The sequence below is a fragment of the Mustela nigripes genome, chromosome 7, assembly GCF_022355385.1.
Source record: "Mustela nigripes isolate SB6536 chromosome 7, MUSNIG.SB6536, whole genome shotgun sequence".
NCBI classification, from domain to species: Eukaryota; Metazoa; Chordata; class Mammalia; order Carnivora; family Mustelidae; genus Mustela; species Mustela nigripes.
The window spans coordinates 49465228-49481973 of NC_081563.1; the positions used below are offsets into that span (position 1 = coordinate 49465228).

The 16746-nt window shown below is 50.8% G+C and overlaps 1 protein-coding gene across 1 annotated transcript in view; it reads right to left on the reverse strand.

The window, feature by feature from the left end:
- The window catches only part of HK2 (hexokinase 2), a 61073-nt gene extending 47497 nt beyond the window's left edge, over positions 1 to 13576 (reverse strand). Inside the window, exon 1 of the mRNA XM_059405736.1 lies at positions 12924 to 13576. Within this exon, the coding sequence (XP_059261719.1) occupies positions 12924 to 12986 (63 nt within the window). The 5' untranslated portion in view covers positions 12987 to 13576. The remainder of the gene's footprint in view (positions 1 to 12923) is intronic.
- Between the last annotated feature and the right edge of the window lie 3170 nt (positions 13577 to 16746).

Sequence of the window (16746 nt, forward strand, 5' to 3'; positions counted from 1 at the left end):
TGACCACATATGGATGGGGAGACCCTGAAAAGAAGGACCTGGAAGTAACCAGAAAGGGACCTCAGAAAAACAAGAGGCCTGGAGGCAGCCACCCAGTTGAGGTTACAATCTGGATCCCCCAGACACCTTCCTGTATTGTCAAGAACAAGAAAGGACAGTCTTCCTGCTGGTCTACAAGGACCCATGTAATCTTACAGGCCAATCCCAACTGAATGCCTGTGGCCACCACTGAGATCCTAAGGCCACCCTGTCTGGTCCCAGAGGGAAACTGGTCCTGACTGAGCTATTCTGAACCAGAAGAGAACAATATTCCAGTTTGGGGGTTTTTTTTAAATATTTTATTTATTTATTTGACACAGAGAGACCACCAGTGGGCAGAGAGGCAGGCAGAGAGAAAGGAAGGGAAGCAGGCTCCCCGCTGAGTAGAGAGCCAGATGCAGGGCTCGATCCCAGGATCCTGAGATCATGACCCAAGCCGAAGGCAGAGGCTTAACCCGCTGAGCCACCTAGGCGCCCTGAACAATATTCCAGTTTTGACGGTTATATTAAGTACTGCAAATCCCACCTTGAATACCTTAAGAGGTTTCAAAGAAAAGGGTAGAAGAAACCTCAAATTTCAATACCTATAAGATCTGCAGCATTCAACCCCAGAATCTTTGGCCATTGCTGCAACCCCAGCTTCTCCCATTGAAAGCCAATTATATGCAAAGCACTACAGTGTACAGAGCAGGATTTTAAAAGAAATCAATTCTGGGGGCTCAGTCGGTTAAGCACTTAACTCCTGATTTGGGCTCAGGTCATGATCTCAAGAGTCCTGAGATCAAGCACCCCCCGTCCGGTTCCATGCTGAGCATGGACTCTGCTTAAGAGTCTCTCTCTCCCTCTACCCCTCCCTCGCCTCCATTTGTGCTTTGCCTTTGCTCTTGCTCTCTCTTGCTCTCAAATAAATCAATCACTTCTGGAAATGGATGGATAATAATGATGTTGTATACAGTGTATATGTACTTAATGTCATTGAACTGTACATTTCTCTCTCTCTCTCTCACACACACACACACAGAAATAATCTTTTTAAGAACTCTAGATTCCTGTTCTCTAGGACTTTACCAGGCAGTACAGAAATCAACTCATATTGTAGACCCCATGAATGTCTCTGAATTGAACGGAGGGATGGATCTCAGTAGATTACAAAAGCAAACACCCTGCGCAGGGGTCCATGGAAGTGTTAGGTGTACATGGCCCATGAGACCAGCAGGCAGGGGAGACCATATGTTCTGGGCTAAGAACATACATATCCAATGTACATGTCAGCTAGAGTGTAGAGGTATCATGTGAAAGGGCTCAGAAGATGTGGGCCAAGATCATGAAAGGGTATTGTGAATTCCAGGACCAGAATTCAGAAGACTGCAATGTCCTCGGATGAGTCTTATTTCAACCGACCGTTTATCATCACTGGGTCATGGGAAGGAAGGAGCATGAAGATCACCTCACTATGTAAAGTCGCTGTGCTGTTTACCCACCACTTAATTCCCTGTAGGGTTTGGTACCAGGAGAGAGTCTGACCACCCAGAGTCACCGCTTCCTGCAAAATTCAAACCCCTGACTCTAGGAGAGCTGTTCTTTTGCCTGGACTGTCAGGGAGCTCTGAGCTCGGTTCTCAGCTCCAGTGACCTATACCTAGTCTAAGTGCATTGGTTGTCCCTCCTGCCAGTCCCTTTTACAGAAAGCTGAGCTCCATCACCTAATCCTTTTAGAAAGGTGAGGAAAGAACTAATACGGGATCAAGCAACTGCCCATCAGTCATCCCCTACAGGACACATCCTCTTGAACAGAAGATGGAATTCCAGCGAACAAACAGCTAAGAAAGCAACGCCACAAGCACGTAAGCATCAGGGCCAAGGTCACAAGGACACCCTGAAGTGCTACTGGACTCTCCCCATGCTTTGTGTATTTCTCACAGAAGACCTAGAACCTTCTCTCCAGAAGGTGCTGGATGCAGCAGATAATTTCTACCTTTTAGCTTCTTCCTGACCCCGCACAGACTGTCTGAATTTCAGCTTCCCTAGCACATGGGTCCTGCCCCAAAGATATAATCAGGTCATGTATACAGACAGGAGACAAAGGCTCCAGGGCTCCAACCCAACTTCCTCCTAAGAAATTTAGGAAAGACCACACCCTCTTGTAGGGCTTTCACTGGTCTGTGTATGCTTTACTAGGACCAGTCAAAACAGGGGAGTGGGGGGGGGCGGCAGGGATACTCTACCACAGCAATTAGGAAGACACCACCTAGGGGCGCCTGGGTGACTCAGTCAGTTGAGCCTCCACCTTCTGCTCAGGTCATGATCCCGGGGGTTCTGGGATCGCGTCCTGCATTGGGCTCCCAGCTCAGCAGGAATCCTGCTTCTCCCTCTGTTTGCTGCTCCCCCAGCTTGTTCTCTCTCTCTCACACACACAAATAAATAAAATCTTAAAAAAAAAAAAAAAAAAAGGCACCACCTACCATCACATACAGCCACATACAACAGATGACTCTCACAATATATAGCTGGGCAAAAGCAGTCGGACACAAGAGGAGACGCATCTTACGAGTCCGTTCATACGAAGCAGAAACAGACCCCTGCTGACAGAAGGTAGGATAGTGGTTCCACTTTGCGCCGCTAATGTTCTGTTACTGGATCTGGGTGGTGGTTACCTGGTGTTTTCAGTTTCCAGTGTAGATTGTAGTTCCATTTTAAAACATAAGAAGGAAAAAGGGCAAAGCCCTAACTAGGCCCTGGTCTACCCACTCCACATGGTCAGAGTGGCCAAGGAGCTCAAAGAAGTGTATAAGAGGTCAAACCAGAGGGAAGACCCATGATCTAAATAAGCACATCCATACACAACCTTCCAGTGACTCTATCCGATGACACGGGCTGACAACTTCGTTTTCAGAAAAATTTCTTATTTTTGCATTATTCCTTTGCCAGCGTCACCTCAAAATCTTTGACGAGGACACCAAGCCTTGGAGAAGCTTCCCCAAACCACAGGCTAAGTCCCCGGCATGACCCCCTACATCCGGGGGTGAGCTGAGCGCCCGAACCTGGGGCACAGGTGTGCCCGAACTGGGAAAGCCAGGTAACTACCATCGGTGACCTCATTAATAATACCGCCTTCACAGACTTCTGGGAGGACCAAGGCTGAGCAAAGAGCAGCAAGTTTATCCTGTCATGGTGCCAAGCCAAGGCCAGATGTTTCTGATTTAAAAAAAAAAAAAAAAAAAAGGAAAAGAAAGTGAAAGAAAAGAAAAAGATAAACTGAGGAGGGCAAGACACAGCAGATCCTCGATTCTGTAAGGCTCTTTCCTCTGAAAGGCAGCTGCCCAAAAGTAACAGATCTGCCACAACACTCTCCTCAGATGGGACCAGGAAGGAAGGAGCCCGCCGGGGCCACCAGGCTACCTCAAGGAGATTCAAGCTGCAAGCTGACGCACCCTGCGCTCACCAGCCCCAGTGAGCCTGGGGCGCCTGGGAAGTGTGAAGCTGACCTAGGAGGCCGACAGGCCACTCCCCCAGGATCCTGTTGCACCTAGGTGAGTCATAGGCTTTCCAGTTCTTCCAGTTCTTGCCTCAGCTGCCTGGAGTTGCAGCCAGACCGACCTCAGGCAGCAGCACCCGCCAGGGGTCCAGAAGATGGGCATCTGGGACATGGGTCTTGGGAGCCTCTTATACTCAGACATTCTGGGCCGGCTAGGGGGCAGCTGTGCAATCCTATGCCTCAGACGTATATGACCCCGGCACAGTTCACTGACCCAAAATGGACTTGAGTGCTAAACGGAGTGGGCCCAGGCCAGGGGCTGAGGGCACCAGGGGAAAGGAGAGCCCAGTCTTTGTCTGCAAGGGGCACAGTCTACTGGTAGGAGGCAAATACGTCAGCAAGTAATTACAAACTTGAGGGGAAGGGCAGAGAGGCAGTTTCTTTCACAGTAATAAAATACAGACTTATAATGACTGAAATCACGCAGGCATCAATACAATTCTCAGGAGCGTCTCAGAAAGGTTGCATGTGCGTGTATGCTAACCCCACACCTACAGTGTTATCCTCTGGCCTAACAAACTCCCACTTTGCCCTTCAGGGGCCAGCACAAATGGCCTCTCCCAAATTCCCAGCTGCCAACATACTTTTGACACCTTCTGTCTCCTGCCCTCGCTGGTCCCAAAGGACTAAAGACACCAACTACGTACATGCTCCCAAATTTACGTCTGTGGTGTCAGCAGTTATCTCAGTAATGAGAGTAGGTGCTCAAGGCCTAGGTCATGGTCACTTATAAGGGGCTACGGGTGTGCCGAAGGGGTGGGAGAGTAACCGGGGTGAAGGGGAGAGCTGGCCATTCCAGAATGCCCAGGAGCTCAGAGCCTGACCCTGTTCTTCAGGCCTGAGCCCTCACTGCACATGACCTTGGCGGCAGCAGGGTTTTCTCTCCAGCTGTATGACTGTCCTATTTGGTCACCCAGGTCCCCTAAGGGTGTGACTCTGCCTCCCCGAACAGCCCCATGCCAGGGGACCAGAGTCTACCCCCTGAGCCTCCTGAGCCTCCAGCACAGGGATAGCTGATTTCCCCACTCCCGCCTGCTGCCAAGCATCCACCCGCCATACCAAACCCCCGCACATCTGGCACTCGGCCCCACATCAGCCCCAGACCTTCCCAGTCGGCCCCCCCACCCCACCACCACCCCACCAGAGGCAGGACAGCCCATACATCCCAATTTGCCCAGGACAATCTCAGTTTACGCTGAGGTAGCAGCCCAAGTATTAAGAGTGTCCCCTTTTATTCTCAAAAAAGTGGCCCAGTTTGGACAAATTACAGGGTTACTCTAGGTTCAGACCACAAAGCAAATCCTGCCTTTCTTCTTAGGGAGCCCACACCTGACTGATGAGAAGAGCTCATGCCGCACAGTTGGTGCCAAAAGGGAAATAGGGACCAAGAAACTGGGTTCCTGCTCTGGGGCTTGCCCTATATAAACCTGGGCTGGTCACTTAGTACACAGCACCTGGTTTCCTCATCTATAAAATGGAAGGACTGGAATTAGATAATCCAAAGGTCCCTTCCCAACTGACACCTGACTCACAGCCCCATGAAAATGAAATACAAGTGGCCTGTCTCTAGTTGTTGCAGGCAGCCCCATGCTGGGATTAAGGACCTGGGTTCTGGGGTCAGACTGAATTCAGGCTTGCCTTTGACCAAGGTACTGTCCCTTTCTATGCCTTAGTGTCTTCATCTGAATAATAGCTAATAATGTCTACCAGGGAGGGCTGCTGAAGGATGGCCTGAGTTAGAGAGTATACACGGAGCCCAGCACTTAGTAGTGCTGGTTATTTTAAGAGCTTGAGAAATTGCAGAATGGGGGATGGAACTGATGAGACATGGCTAGAAGGCTTCATGGCAAGGGGTTGAGAAAAATGTGGAAGGAAGCAGGAAGCAGGAGAAGGTAGTCTCTCAAATGGGAAAAAGGAAAAGTGGCAGATTCGTGTGCCCTCATTTAACTCTGATGGCCTATCTGGCTCCGTTCCTTTATCAGACAGTATGGAGATGCCAGAAGGAAGAGTCTAGGAGTAAGGTCTTTCAAGAACAACAGGGACCGACCACACCTCTCAGGTAGAACCACTGAGCTAAGGGGAGGAGAGTCAGGAAGGCCGGCTGGGAGGCACCAAGGGCCAGATTCTCAGCCCTGACTCACTCTTAAGTTAACTCCAAGGTTTTAACAAGGTCCTTCCAAGTAAGGAACGTCAGGCTATTGCTTAGAGACCCACAGACAAAGAGCAAAAAGTACAGCCACCCTAACAGAGGGCTGCATCTCAGGGAAACAAGGCTTCCCAACTGGGTTTGGACGAGGCAAAGCCTATACAGGGATGGGGGAAGGGAAGTGTCGGAGGGGCCACACTGGACAGCCTGGAGTCTGTATGAGGGGCAAAGAGCTCTCTGCTGATACTCAAGACAGCCAGGGCCCCTTCTTCTGATCTGCCGAAAACTGTGGGAATTATGGTTTCCTTCAAACTCCAGGGGTCAGTGAGACCAAAACCTACCATGACCTGGTCCTGGGACTCAACAGCCCAGGATATCCCCCACCCCAGTTGCCCCAGTGGAAAGGCAGAATCTGGGGCAGATGTGAGGAAGGCTAAGCAGGCATCTCACTGGCCAAATGCAGCATAAGTGGCCTCAGCAATGCCCTGGGCGCCTTTGGTCTGTGGGAGAGGGACTGAAGAGGAGGGAGGACTAGGTTTCTACAGTGAAAAGGGCAGAACTACTGCTGTGATCAGTCACGCCTTCCACGGAGGATGCTTCAGCCTCTGGTACAATGATCGTGGCATCCCAGAGACACCCACCCCTCCCACCTCCAGTGGGGAGGCTACTTCCCACGGGACCCAAAGGAAAGCAAGTCAGAGAAAGAACTCAAGGATGGCCCTCCCAAGCCTAGGAAAAGAAACAGTTTCAGAAGACAGGGAGGGCAGTGAGGATGCTTCCTTACTCCTCAGCTTCAGGAACTTTCCATCCTTCTGCCCTCCCTGTCTTCTCCTCTAATGCGACATCAGACAGATGGAGACAATGTTCCAGAACCCATTATGTCCTACAAGCCCTTGGGGAAAAAGCAGGGCCCCTTTCATCTAAGAGTATGGTTACTATACGGATGTAGTTCTCCATGTACTAATATTTAATACATAAAGAGTTGACGACTATGTGTCAGGCAATGCTGTAAGAGCTTCACATATATTTACTCTTTAATCCTTACAGTAACCCTATTAAGGTGTTATCCAAAAACTCTCCAAGGCCTAGAAAGGTTAAATTAACTGACCCAAGTTCACAAAGCCGGTTATATAAGCCAGGATTCAAGGCCGGGAGACTGGCTCTCTCACTCACCCTACAACCTCTCCCAATGTGACCGCTGGACTGGCCCTCAGTGAGGATCACAGGCCCCTGTCCTCTGTCCCCAGCGCCAGTGGCTCCTGGACCCACATTCTGCCAGCTCCCCCGCCTGCGGTGTTCAGAAATCTGACGGAGGCCTGGCCTCCATGGCAATCCTAGCAACAACCAGGGGAAGATTCTCCTGGGGACAGCTGAGCCAACTTCCCTCCCACTCACTACCTGCCCTGGTAACCCAGGTACCCCACCCTTCGGCCAGGGGGCACAGACATCTGCTGACTGCAGTGGTCTGCGACTTCATCTCAAATGCATCTTTTGTTCAAGAACACGTGCTACCGTGACTGTCCCAGGACCTGGCACGCCGTGAGCTGAGAGCCAAGGTCCTAGTTACAGCTACTATTAACTAGCTGGGTGAGCAGGAACAATGCGCCATAAAACTGAAGGGCGGGATGAACTGTGTTCTTTCTTCTGATGCAGTTTCTCAACCTACAGATACTTGGGGCCAAAAAAGTCTTTGCTGCACGGTGGCTGTCCTGGGCACTGTAAGACGGCGTATCTCCTTTGCCTCTACCTACTTGAGGCAGCAACCTAACATCCACACCCACCCAAATGGTGACAGACAGAAAGTTCTCCAGACATTACCAAATCCACTGGAGGGCAAAATTGCTAGCAGTTGAAAACTACAGCTCAAAAGTAGTAGCAACCAAAACAAACAAAACAAAACAGAATACAGGTTTTGCCCCTACAGACTGAGATAGGGTGGGAATTCTGGCTCTTTATTATAGGGTTGGGCTACAGACAGCCCCTCATAAAGGATCACAGGGCCCAAGATGCCAAGAGTGGTGAGGCTGGAAGACCTGCTTCAGGAGTGAGCAGCAACAGCCCCTCCAGCGCAAGGAAGCAAGGCCTATGACCCCTGACCTGCGATATTAAGACGCAGGCAAAGAACTCTGGGATCTAATCTGCTCTCCACCCCCACCCCTCCCCACCCCCGCCCCCCCACTGCTTTGGAAAGGGAAAGCCAGACAACACAGTACTGGAAAACAAACCAAACTTGCTGACTTCACAACTCAACAATGATAATGAGGAACCGTTATCAGGAGTCGTCTTTGAAAGAAATATCTGAACAAAGGAAGTCAGTTTTCTGGGGTTCCTGAGATCTTTTAGTGTATCAGATCTCCTTAGTCTGACTGCCAGGTTTTGAGAAAACGGTTGTGGTTTGTGTTGTTTTGATTTCCCCTGGAAAAGGGCCCCTAACTGCCCTCCAACTCCTCAGGGTGCTGGAAATGGTCATCTTTGAAAAGTGATGTTTAAAAAAAAAGAAAGAAAGAAAGAAAGAGAAAAAAGTTGGCTCTGAGGAGCCTCAGAGGGAATTTTAATTAATTTGATGGTAAAGAAAAGTACTTCCCTAGCACTCTCTGAAATTGAAATTTGGTGATTCAAAAAAAAAAAAAAAGATGGTTAACAAAAGCTACAAAATATTCCTACTACCATCAGCTGCTTCTGGGCAGGGAAGGGAGAGTATTAGGATGCTAAGTATTATGTACACATTGAACAAATGAGAAACTGTACATGTCCATGTCCACTGAGTGGGTGAAAAATAATCTTAGTAAGGTTGTGATCAGTAGCTAACTCTTGGTACTTTAACCCTTACCAGAAGATTCATGGCACATCACAGGTACTCAAGGCATACCAAGCACGGCTCCCTTAAGGTCTGCCACTCCTCACTGTCTCTTGACTACTTACTGCCTTATCTCACCAGACAACTGGAAGGTGTCTTGGTTTCAGTTTCCCACATCATAGCCAGAGGACCTGGTACCCACACTAAGCTCTCAAAAAACATTAAAACTCTTATCTTTCTTGACTCGGGGGCTTTGCTGAATTTTTGGCTTCCAAGATACTCCCTGCCCCCTCCCAAGTCCAGAGTTGAAATCCACCCCTCACTGAACAGGGACAGGAGCCCAAGCAAGCTATCTCTGTTCCATAACCGGAGTGAGAATATGTCACCAGTCCATGCATGTTAAAAAAAACATTGGCCAATGGCTAAAGGAAGGCATGCATACCTCATTTGACTTTTATGGTTAGAACAGATTAAAAAACAAAAAACAAAAAAAAAACCACTATCTCTCCACCCAGAGGAGAGCCTTGATTGCTGGAAGAGAGGAAACTCCCTCACCCTCCCTATGTCGCCCGAAACCCTCCCTCCCTTGCTCCTCAGAATCAGCCTCAGGATCAGGATCAGCTTCCAGCCTTTATGAAAGTAGAGGCTAAGGCCTTTCTTTATGCCTCTCTATCCACCCATCCCCTTCAGCCCTGTCCTAGCAATCCCCCAATGTGCCTTTCACTCCCCTCCCCTTCCTGCGGCCCTTGCTCAGCTTCTGCCTCGAGGAAGGATTCCTCCCTCATCCTCACACTCACTGAGCACCTCATCAGTGGCCAGAAACTGTGGCTACAAAGGTGAGCAGCCAGAACTCTCCCTGCCCCGAGGAAGGAACCGGAACTGAAAACTACCAAGTCTGATGTATGGTGGGACTACAAAAATGCCATGATAGGGCACCTGGGTGGCTCAGTCGGTTAAGCACCTGCCTTTGGCTCAGGTCATGGTCTCAGGGTCCTGGGATCAAGCCCTGCGTGGGGTTAGTTCCCTGCTCAGTGGAGAGTCTGCTTCTCCCTCTGCCTCTTCCCCTCCCCCTACTCATGCTGTTGTTTCTCTCAAATCTTGAAAAAGAAAAACAAGAAAAAAAAATTGATCATGAGAACTCCCATTTAAAAAAAAAAAAAAAAAGCCATGATAGGGCAAAGGTGCTTTGTGTGAAGAGCATGGCATTTAACGAATGGTGATGCAAGTCCTCAGGGAATGAGGTAGAGAACATGGAGGGGTCAACAGGCCTTCAGCATGCAGTGTTAAAAAAGGGTTCTGAAATGTTCTAGTCTCGTTCCAGAAAGAGACTGGAAACAGAGAAATCCTAGGAGGCCTCTGAATTAAGCCAGACAGGTTGACAAATGTGTAGCGATCAGAAAGGAAAGTCAATGAAATGAGTCCAGAGCTCCCAGCCAGAAGAGCCAGAGAGTACTGGTGCCATTAATGTAAGCAAGAGAAGAGCTAGTTGCATTTCTGGGCATGCTAGGTGACGGTGCTGCCAGCATCCAGAGTGAATGCAGACAGGGGCCAGGATGGAGTCCACTTTTGTTCCCAGAAGCAGGTGAGCGTGGTCAAGAGCATGGGGCTCTCGAGCCTGACAGCAAGACTTCAATTCCCAGCTCTTACAACAAGAGCCAGTGACCTTGGACAAGTTACTGTGCCTTTGTTCCTACCAGTAAGACAGCAATGCTGATAATAACTGCTTCTGCTTTGTCAAACTGTTGCGAACATAAGCTAACAAACATAAAGAACTTAAACCAGGGCCTGGCACACAGTAAATGCCGATGTGTTTGCTCTCAAGTTTCAAAGTGTCAATCAGCAAATGTGAGCAAATAACTCTTACTCTCCTGCTAATGGTACAAAACACTGGACTTGTGCATCAGAAGACAAGTTGGGGGGAGTGAGGGGGCTAGTTGTGGCTAAGTGCATCTAAGTTTTCCATGCCTCAGACTACAACCCAGAATAGGCAAGATAATGGGGATTTCAGAAGAGTCCAAATCCAGACCTTTTCAAAAGACTCTCTAAAATTAAACTCAAACTTCACCCTTCTCTAATTCATCCTTGTAGCAGAACTGGAAAAGAGGCTTCCAGGGATACTGGGATGTCTCACTCAGCTGAGAGTCTTCATCTCAGGGTCATGAGTTCAAACCCCACATTGGGTTTCACACTGGGTATGCAGTGGAGTCTACTTAAAAAGAAGAAAAGATACTTCCAAAATATTCTCTGATTCTCTTCCTACTTGCTACAGAATGGTAGGAGGAATCAAACCCCTTTGCTCACCTAAGCCTGGAGGCCAAGTCCCAGGTTCTGACACCAGGTAAATTAAAGGCCTGACTCTATTCTGCCCCCATCGGTGATTTAGAGGAAATACACCCAGAGTCCACCCAGACCTTCACAGGCTAAAATGAAGCTGTAAGTGTATGTAAGGGCCGCCTACAAAAAAGACAAGGCTACATTACCCGGCTTTATCCTCAGAACTCCCTAAAGTGGACAAGGCTGCTGCTGTCACTCCTGTTTTACAAAAAGAAACCAACAGTCCAAAGAGGCAAAGTGACTTGTTCAGGGTCCTGTGGTTAATAAATCACAAAACAGATTAGAACTCATTTCCAGATACCCTGGCTTATGCTCTCTCCACCCTGGGACCAAAGTGATGACTCCCAACCATACCTAGACAGTCCGAGTCTTAGCCTCCTTCCTCTGGATTAGGGGAGAGTAAATTAGTAAAGGAATTAAAATGTCCTGGAGTGATACACAACCAAGACCTCCCCTGGATTCATAATCCTACAATTTCCTACTTTAGGATTTGCCAAGGGATGACTCTTCCCCAAGGGTTAACTCACTTCTTGGGCAGAGAAGCCTAAAGAAGTTGCCAAGATCCTGCCGGCTCACAGACACATTCTTAAACTGAATTCAAGCGCAGAGCCGAGCCACATCCCAGGAATGAGAGAGCAACAGTCCTTTATACGCAGAGTAAATGAACTCAAAACCAGCGGCCTTCTCCTCCCTCCTCCAGTCTGAGGCTAAGTACTGCCACGTTTTATTGGGGGGGTTCATCTGCTACGGCTCTGAAAAACACCACGAAGGTAACCCACCACCCTCTCCTTTGCTCTCAGAATCCCCAGAAGGGGAGGGGAGTACGAGCAGGTCGCATCACCCAACAATTATGTCAAGACACTACCCCAAATGTGTTCCCTCTAAGACACAGAAATTTCAAGTATGTAATTAAGCAACGCTGCCACTGCCTCACAGCTCTGGACACCCCCACTCTCCCTCAACCCCTCCCTTCTTCTCAAGTCCTAGCTGAGGTCCAGGGTCAGGTGCCAACCCTGAAATCCCGTCTATTTCAGAAACCAGTGCTCGGCAGAGTGATAGCGCCTCAGGCCCAGCCCCACCCCCACCCCATACCCGGAGGCACCTAGAGCTTGGCTCCCGGCGGGGCCCGAAGCTCTTTCTTATGTAAATGACCTAGCCCGAGAGCACTGACGGGGGCGGGGGGCTGCCCACAGCGAGGTGAGCAGACCTGTCGGAGTCTCGGTCAGGAAAAAGCTCGTTTGCCTACCGAAAACTTTTCAAAGAAGACAGCAAAGCGGGAAGCGGGGGTAGACTGGGGGATCCTTCGTGTAACTTTTAGGAGCACCAGAAGTATTAACCAAAGTTCGCCCCCTACTTGGAGGCTGGCGCGGGGTACTCAGGGCCCGGCCGCCCCGGGGCACGTCTGTGGGTAAATGTACGCCCCTCGCGGGGCCTCAGTTCCGGGCGCCTCAGTTCCGGGGAGGGGGCACGGCGGGCGGAGTTTCTCGGCTGCTGTCCCGGATCCTTCCCCGATCGGCCTCTCCCCAAGCGCACCTCCGCGAGGCCCTGAGGAACGCCGAGGGGAACCGCACGTCCCCAGAACGCCATCCTTTGGCACAGGAGACCCCGCGCAGTCCCACGTGGCAGCAGAGCCTCCCCCCCACCAGCCACGATTCTCCCCCCACGTGCTCTAGCCGGAACTCCCGCAGCGAGAGAGGGGTTCCTCCCACGTGGGACCCGCAGTCTCAGACTACGTGCCGGGAGACCCGCCCCTCCAGTGGTAGGAAAAAAAAAAAAAAAAAAAGCGCGAGCGCGCGCAGGGTGGCTGGAAGGCAGAGAGCCGCGCGGTGCGCGAGCCCAGGCGCCTCGCACGCGCGCACACGCCTGCCCGTGCCTAGCGGACGTGGCTCCTCGCGCCCAGGAGTTTCCCGGCAGCCCTGACTTTTTCCGCGTCCTCGACCCCGAATGGAGAGGAAGTGGTTCCCCGCAGGGTCAAGGAGGAGAGTCCCGGCCGGCCGGGACCCCAGAGTGAGGGCCGGGGACCACACAACTTTGTCAAAGGCGAGCCAGCCGCCCCTGCAAGCGCTTACTTACCTTCTGCACCTGGTCATGGTTGAGCTCCGTGAAGAAGTAGGCGAGCAGATGCGAGGCGATCATCCTGCCGCGGCCCGACGGCGCCGAGTTGGGAAACCGAGGTTGGAGCGCGTGCGGGGGAGGAGGACAGCGCGGTCCGACCGCTTTGTATCTGGGCTTGGGGGCCCGGCCGGGAGCAGTGAATCCGGACGGCACAAAAAGAAGACGATGGCACGCCCAGCTAGAAAGTCTAGGGTCTCTGTAAACAGGTTTGGGGAGTCCTGATTGCTAGAAGGCGCCCAAAAATCACTGCTGGCGACGTGTCGGGTTGCCCCACCGCCAAGGCGCTAACTTCGCCAGAGGATCAGTAAAGGCTCAACTTGGGAAGAATCTCGGTCCGGTCTCACTTGGGCGAGCGGATCTCTGCGGCTCACACGCGCGCTGCTCTGGCCCACGGAGCTTCTCCGCTTGATGACACCGCGGCGGTAGCGGCGGCCGGGGACTCCTGCTCTGGAGTTTCGTGCAACAATGTGGCTTATTGAGGGGCTGCCGGCTCGCGGGCCTCCCGGTCAGTGACGCGCGCACGCCCATTGGCCGCACGGGGAGGGTGTGTGTGCCCACGGGCCGCCCGCCGCCGCGGCGCAGCCAATCCGTGCGCACGGCCCGCGGGCGCGGCCCCTCCGACACCCGAGCCGGGAAACTGGAGGGGCGCGCCCGGGGCAGGGGGCGGGGCCGGGCGGCTGGGATGGGACGTGTGGTCCGTGGCTAGAGGCTGGGGCGGAAAGGCGCATGAGCCACCGCCGCGTCAGGCTTAGCTATGGGTGGGGGGCGCGTGATCACAGACCCGGCGTGTGGGACGACTGGAAAGACGGGTCACCCGACCGGCACGTGCCTTGTGCGGGGGACAGGGACACCGTCTGGTATCTCGGGGTCATGTGAGGGGCCCCCAATGCTGGGTCACATTTCTGAAACATCTTAGTCCTCACCTGTCGTGGCTCAGCGGGGTGCAGCGCTGAAGCAAAATTGAGGCGCCACGGCAGCTACTGTTTGCCCTATACCAGGCATCACAAAACGGATAGGGTGTGGGTTTTACTAACCTCGTTTTACAGATGAGGAACTCGAGGCACGGGCCGGCCGTTAAGAGACTTCCCCAGAGTCCCATAGCTATATGGCAGATGGGGGAAGGAATCCGCACACCCGTCTGACTTTAAGCCCAATTCTTTTTCCCTATTTTCCTATTGTACCGGACGCGTGGGTGAGACGGGCTGGGTGATAAGTGTGTACTGGAATGATCCTGGACCTATGTGGGGTGAGGTGGTTTACAGATGCTGAGAGGAGGGGGAGGTCCCGCCACAGCTAATGTCTGGCACCAGACTGAGTTGGTATATGGGTGGCAGCTGGCAAGAATGAAATACAGACTGATGCAGGCAGGGGACTGGTGCTTATGGAAAGGAGCAAGCCTGGGGTTGGAGAGGTCACCGGGGAGGGAAGATGAAAGGCTTTGTGTTCTACTGAGGAGCTTCTCCTCTCATAAGCAGTCGGGTGCTATCTGCACTGTATACATTATTATAGTATTATGTAAGTAATATATGTTCATGTCTGGAATATACAGACAAAATAAAAAACATCCATGATCCAGCCTCTCAGCAAAACTTCTTGAAAGCTACGTACCCTTCCCAACTATACATTCACGCCTCTCTTTCCCTGTACTCCAGTCAGGCCTGCGTCCCAAACTGCATTTGCCACACTCACCATAATGTCTTAACCTGTGGCCAAATCCTGTGTTCTTATCCCCTTTCCACCCTTGTCTTACTCCACTTCTGGTGATGCCCACACACAGTTGACCACATCCTGCGTCTGGAAATACTTTCCTCAGTGGGAACTGGGGAAGCTCCACCCTTCTGGTATCCCTAGGCTCCTCAGACCCTGTTTTCTTGACCTGCAAATGCGGGAGTACACCCGGGCTGTCCTCCACCCTCGGATCTGGTTATGCTCTCTCCCAAAGTGATCCCTCCCAGCCTCATGACTCCTTGCAGGTAATGCACAGATGGAAATCTACAGCAAGGACCTCTCTAGGAGCTCCAGACTCAATTCTCCAGCAACCATTTGTCATCGCCACTGAATGACTAGCGTCTCACACTCAACATGTCCAAAGCCAAACGCAACTTTTCTTCCCTAATCTATCCCTTCCCAGTTGTCTCAGCAAATGACATCACCACCCACCCTAAGTCATCCTTAATTCCTTCGGGCCACTCACCCTCATTACCAGTCAGTCCATCAGCAAGCCATCTATCTGACCCATAAAATAAATCCTGTAAGTGACCACTTCTCTCCATGTCCTTGGACGGCTTGGACGCAAGCTGCCAGCAACTCGGCCAGAGCCAATACCACATCAGCCTACCTTGCCTCTGCTTCCATTCATGCCTTCTCTCCCTCCCTCACTCCAAGCCATCTATCTAATGGTTTCTAATCCTACCATAAAATTCAAAATCCTGACAATGATATGCTATAGCCTTTGCTGGCATTCATCCCGTCCCATACTACTTTCCCCAGTACCCTGCTTGGCATTCACACGGGCATGCTGTCCTCAAAAATGCCAAACTTGTTTCCCATCCAAGGGCCTTTACTCTTTGTTTTTCTTCTGTCTAGAATATCCTTCTCCAGATCTGTGTCCCGCTGACTCAGCTTAAATATCAACTCTTCTTCAGAGGACTTTCTTCTGATCAGTTTAATCTCAAGTGGTTCCTCTAGTCACTCTCCTGTGACCCTGATTGACTTCCTACTGACTTTCCTATTGTTCTTTCTCTCCATGCTAGAATGTGAGCTCTGAGAAGGTAAGATCTGTATCTGTTTTGTTCCCTCATACATGCAGTGCTTAGAATGGTGTCCAGCAAACAGTGGGCACACAATAAATATTTGTTGAATATCTAAATGAGTAGGAGAAATTTTAGAAATACCCATGGTTTGGGATGCTTGGGTGACTCGATTGGTTAAGCCTCTGCCTTTGGCTCAGGTTATTGATCCCAGGGGTCTGGGACTAAGTCCTGCATCGGGCTCCTCATTCAGTGGGGAGTCTGCTTCTCCCTCTGCCTGCTTGCTCCTGCTGCTTGTGCTCTCTCTCTCCCTCTAACAAGTAAAAATCTTTAAAAAAAAAAAAAAAAAGAAAGAAATAATTATTGTTCGTGTTTTGTATAATCACACACACACACACACAGAAAGAGTTCATAGTTTCATGTAATATTTGTCTAATCTTATCCACCTCTAGATCTTTCCTAGTTCACACCCAACATCTCTCATCTGATTGAAAACAGCTGGGCTTCCCTCTTTAGATAAACACCATAGATATATAGGTTTAGATATCCAACAGAGCTTCTTAGAGAAGGGATGTGATCAGATTTGTTTTTTTAGGTCAATAGCTGTGCTCCAGGGTGGGGGTGGGGGGATTAGAGACCAGAGACAGAAAGAGGCCTAAGCTGTCAGGTAGGACCAAGGCCTGAACCAAGGTGGGGGTGAGACAAGGTGTCAGGCTACAGGTTTAGAGGTTTTAAAGTCAGGTAGAATTGACCCCCTGGGCTAGGAGGGAGCTGTCAAGAGGAGGTTGCCTGCTACCTGGAAATACTTGGAAGTCCAGCACTATAAAACCTGTTGGCCCCAAGGCTTAGTAGGTTAAGCATCTTTTAGCTCAAGTCATGATATCGGGGTCATGGGATCAAGTCCCACACTGGGCTCCCCACTCAGCAGGAAGCCTGCTTCTCCCTCTGCCTGCTCTCCCCGCTTATATGCATTCTCTCCTTCTCTCTCTCTTTCTCTCTCTCTCTCTGACAAATAAATAAATAAAATCTTT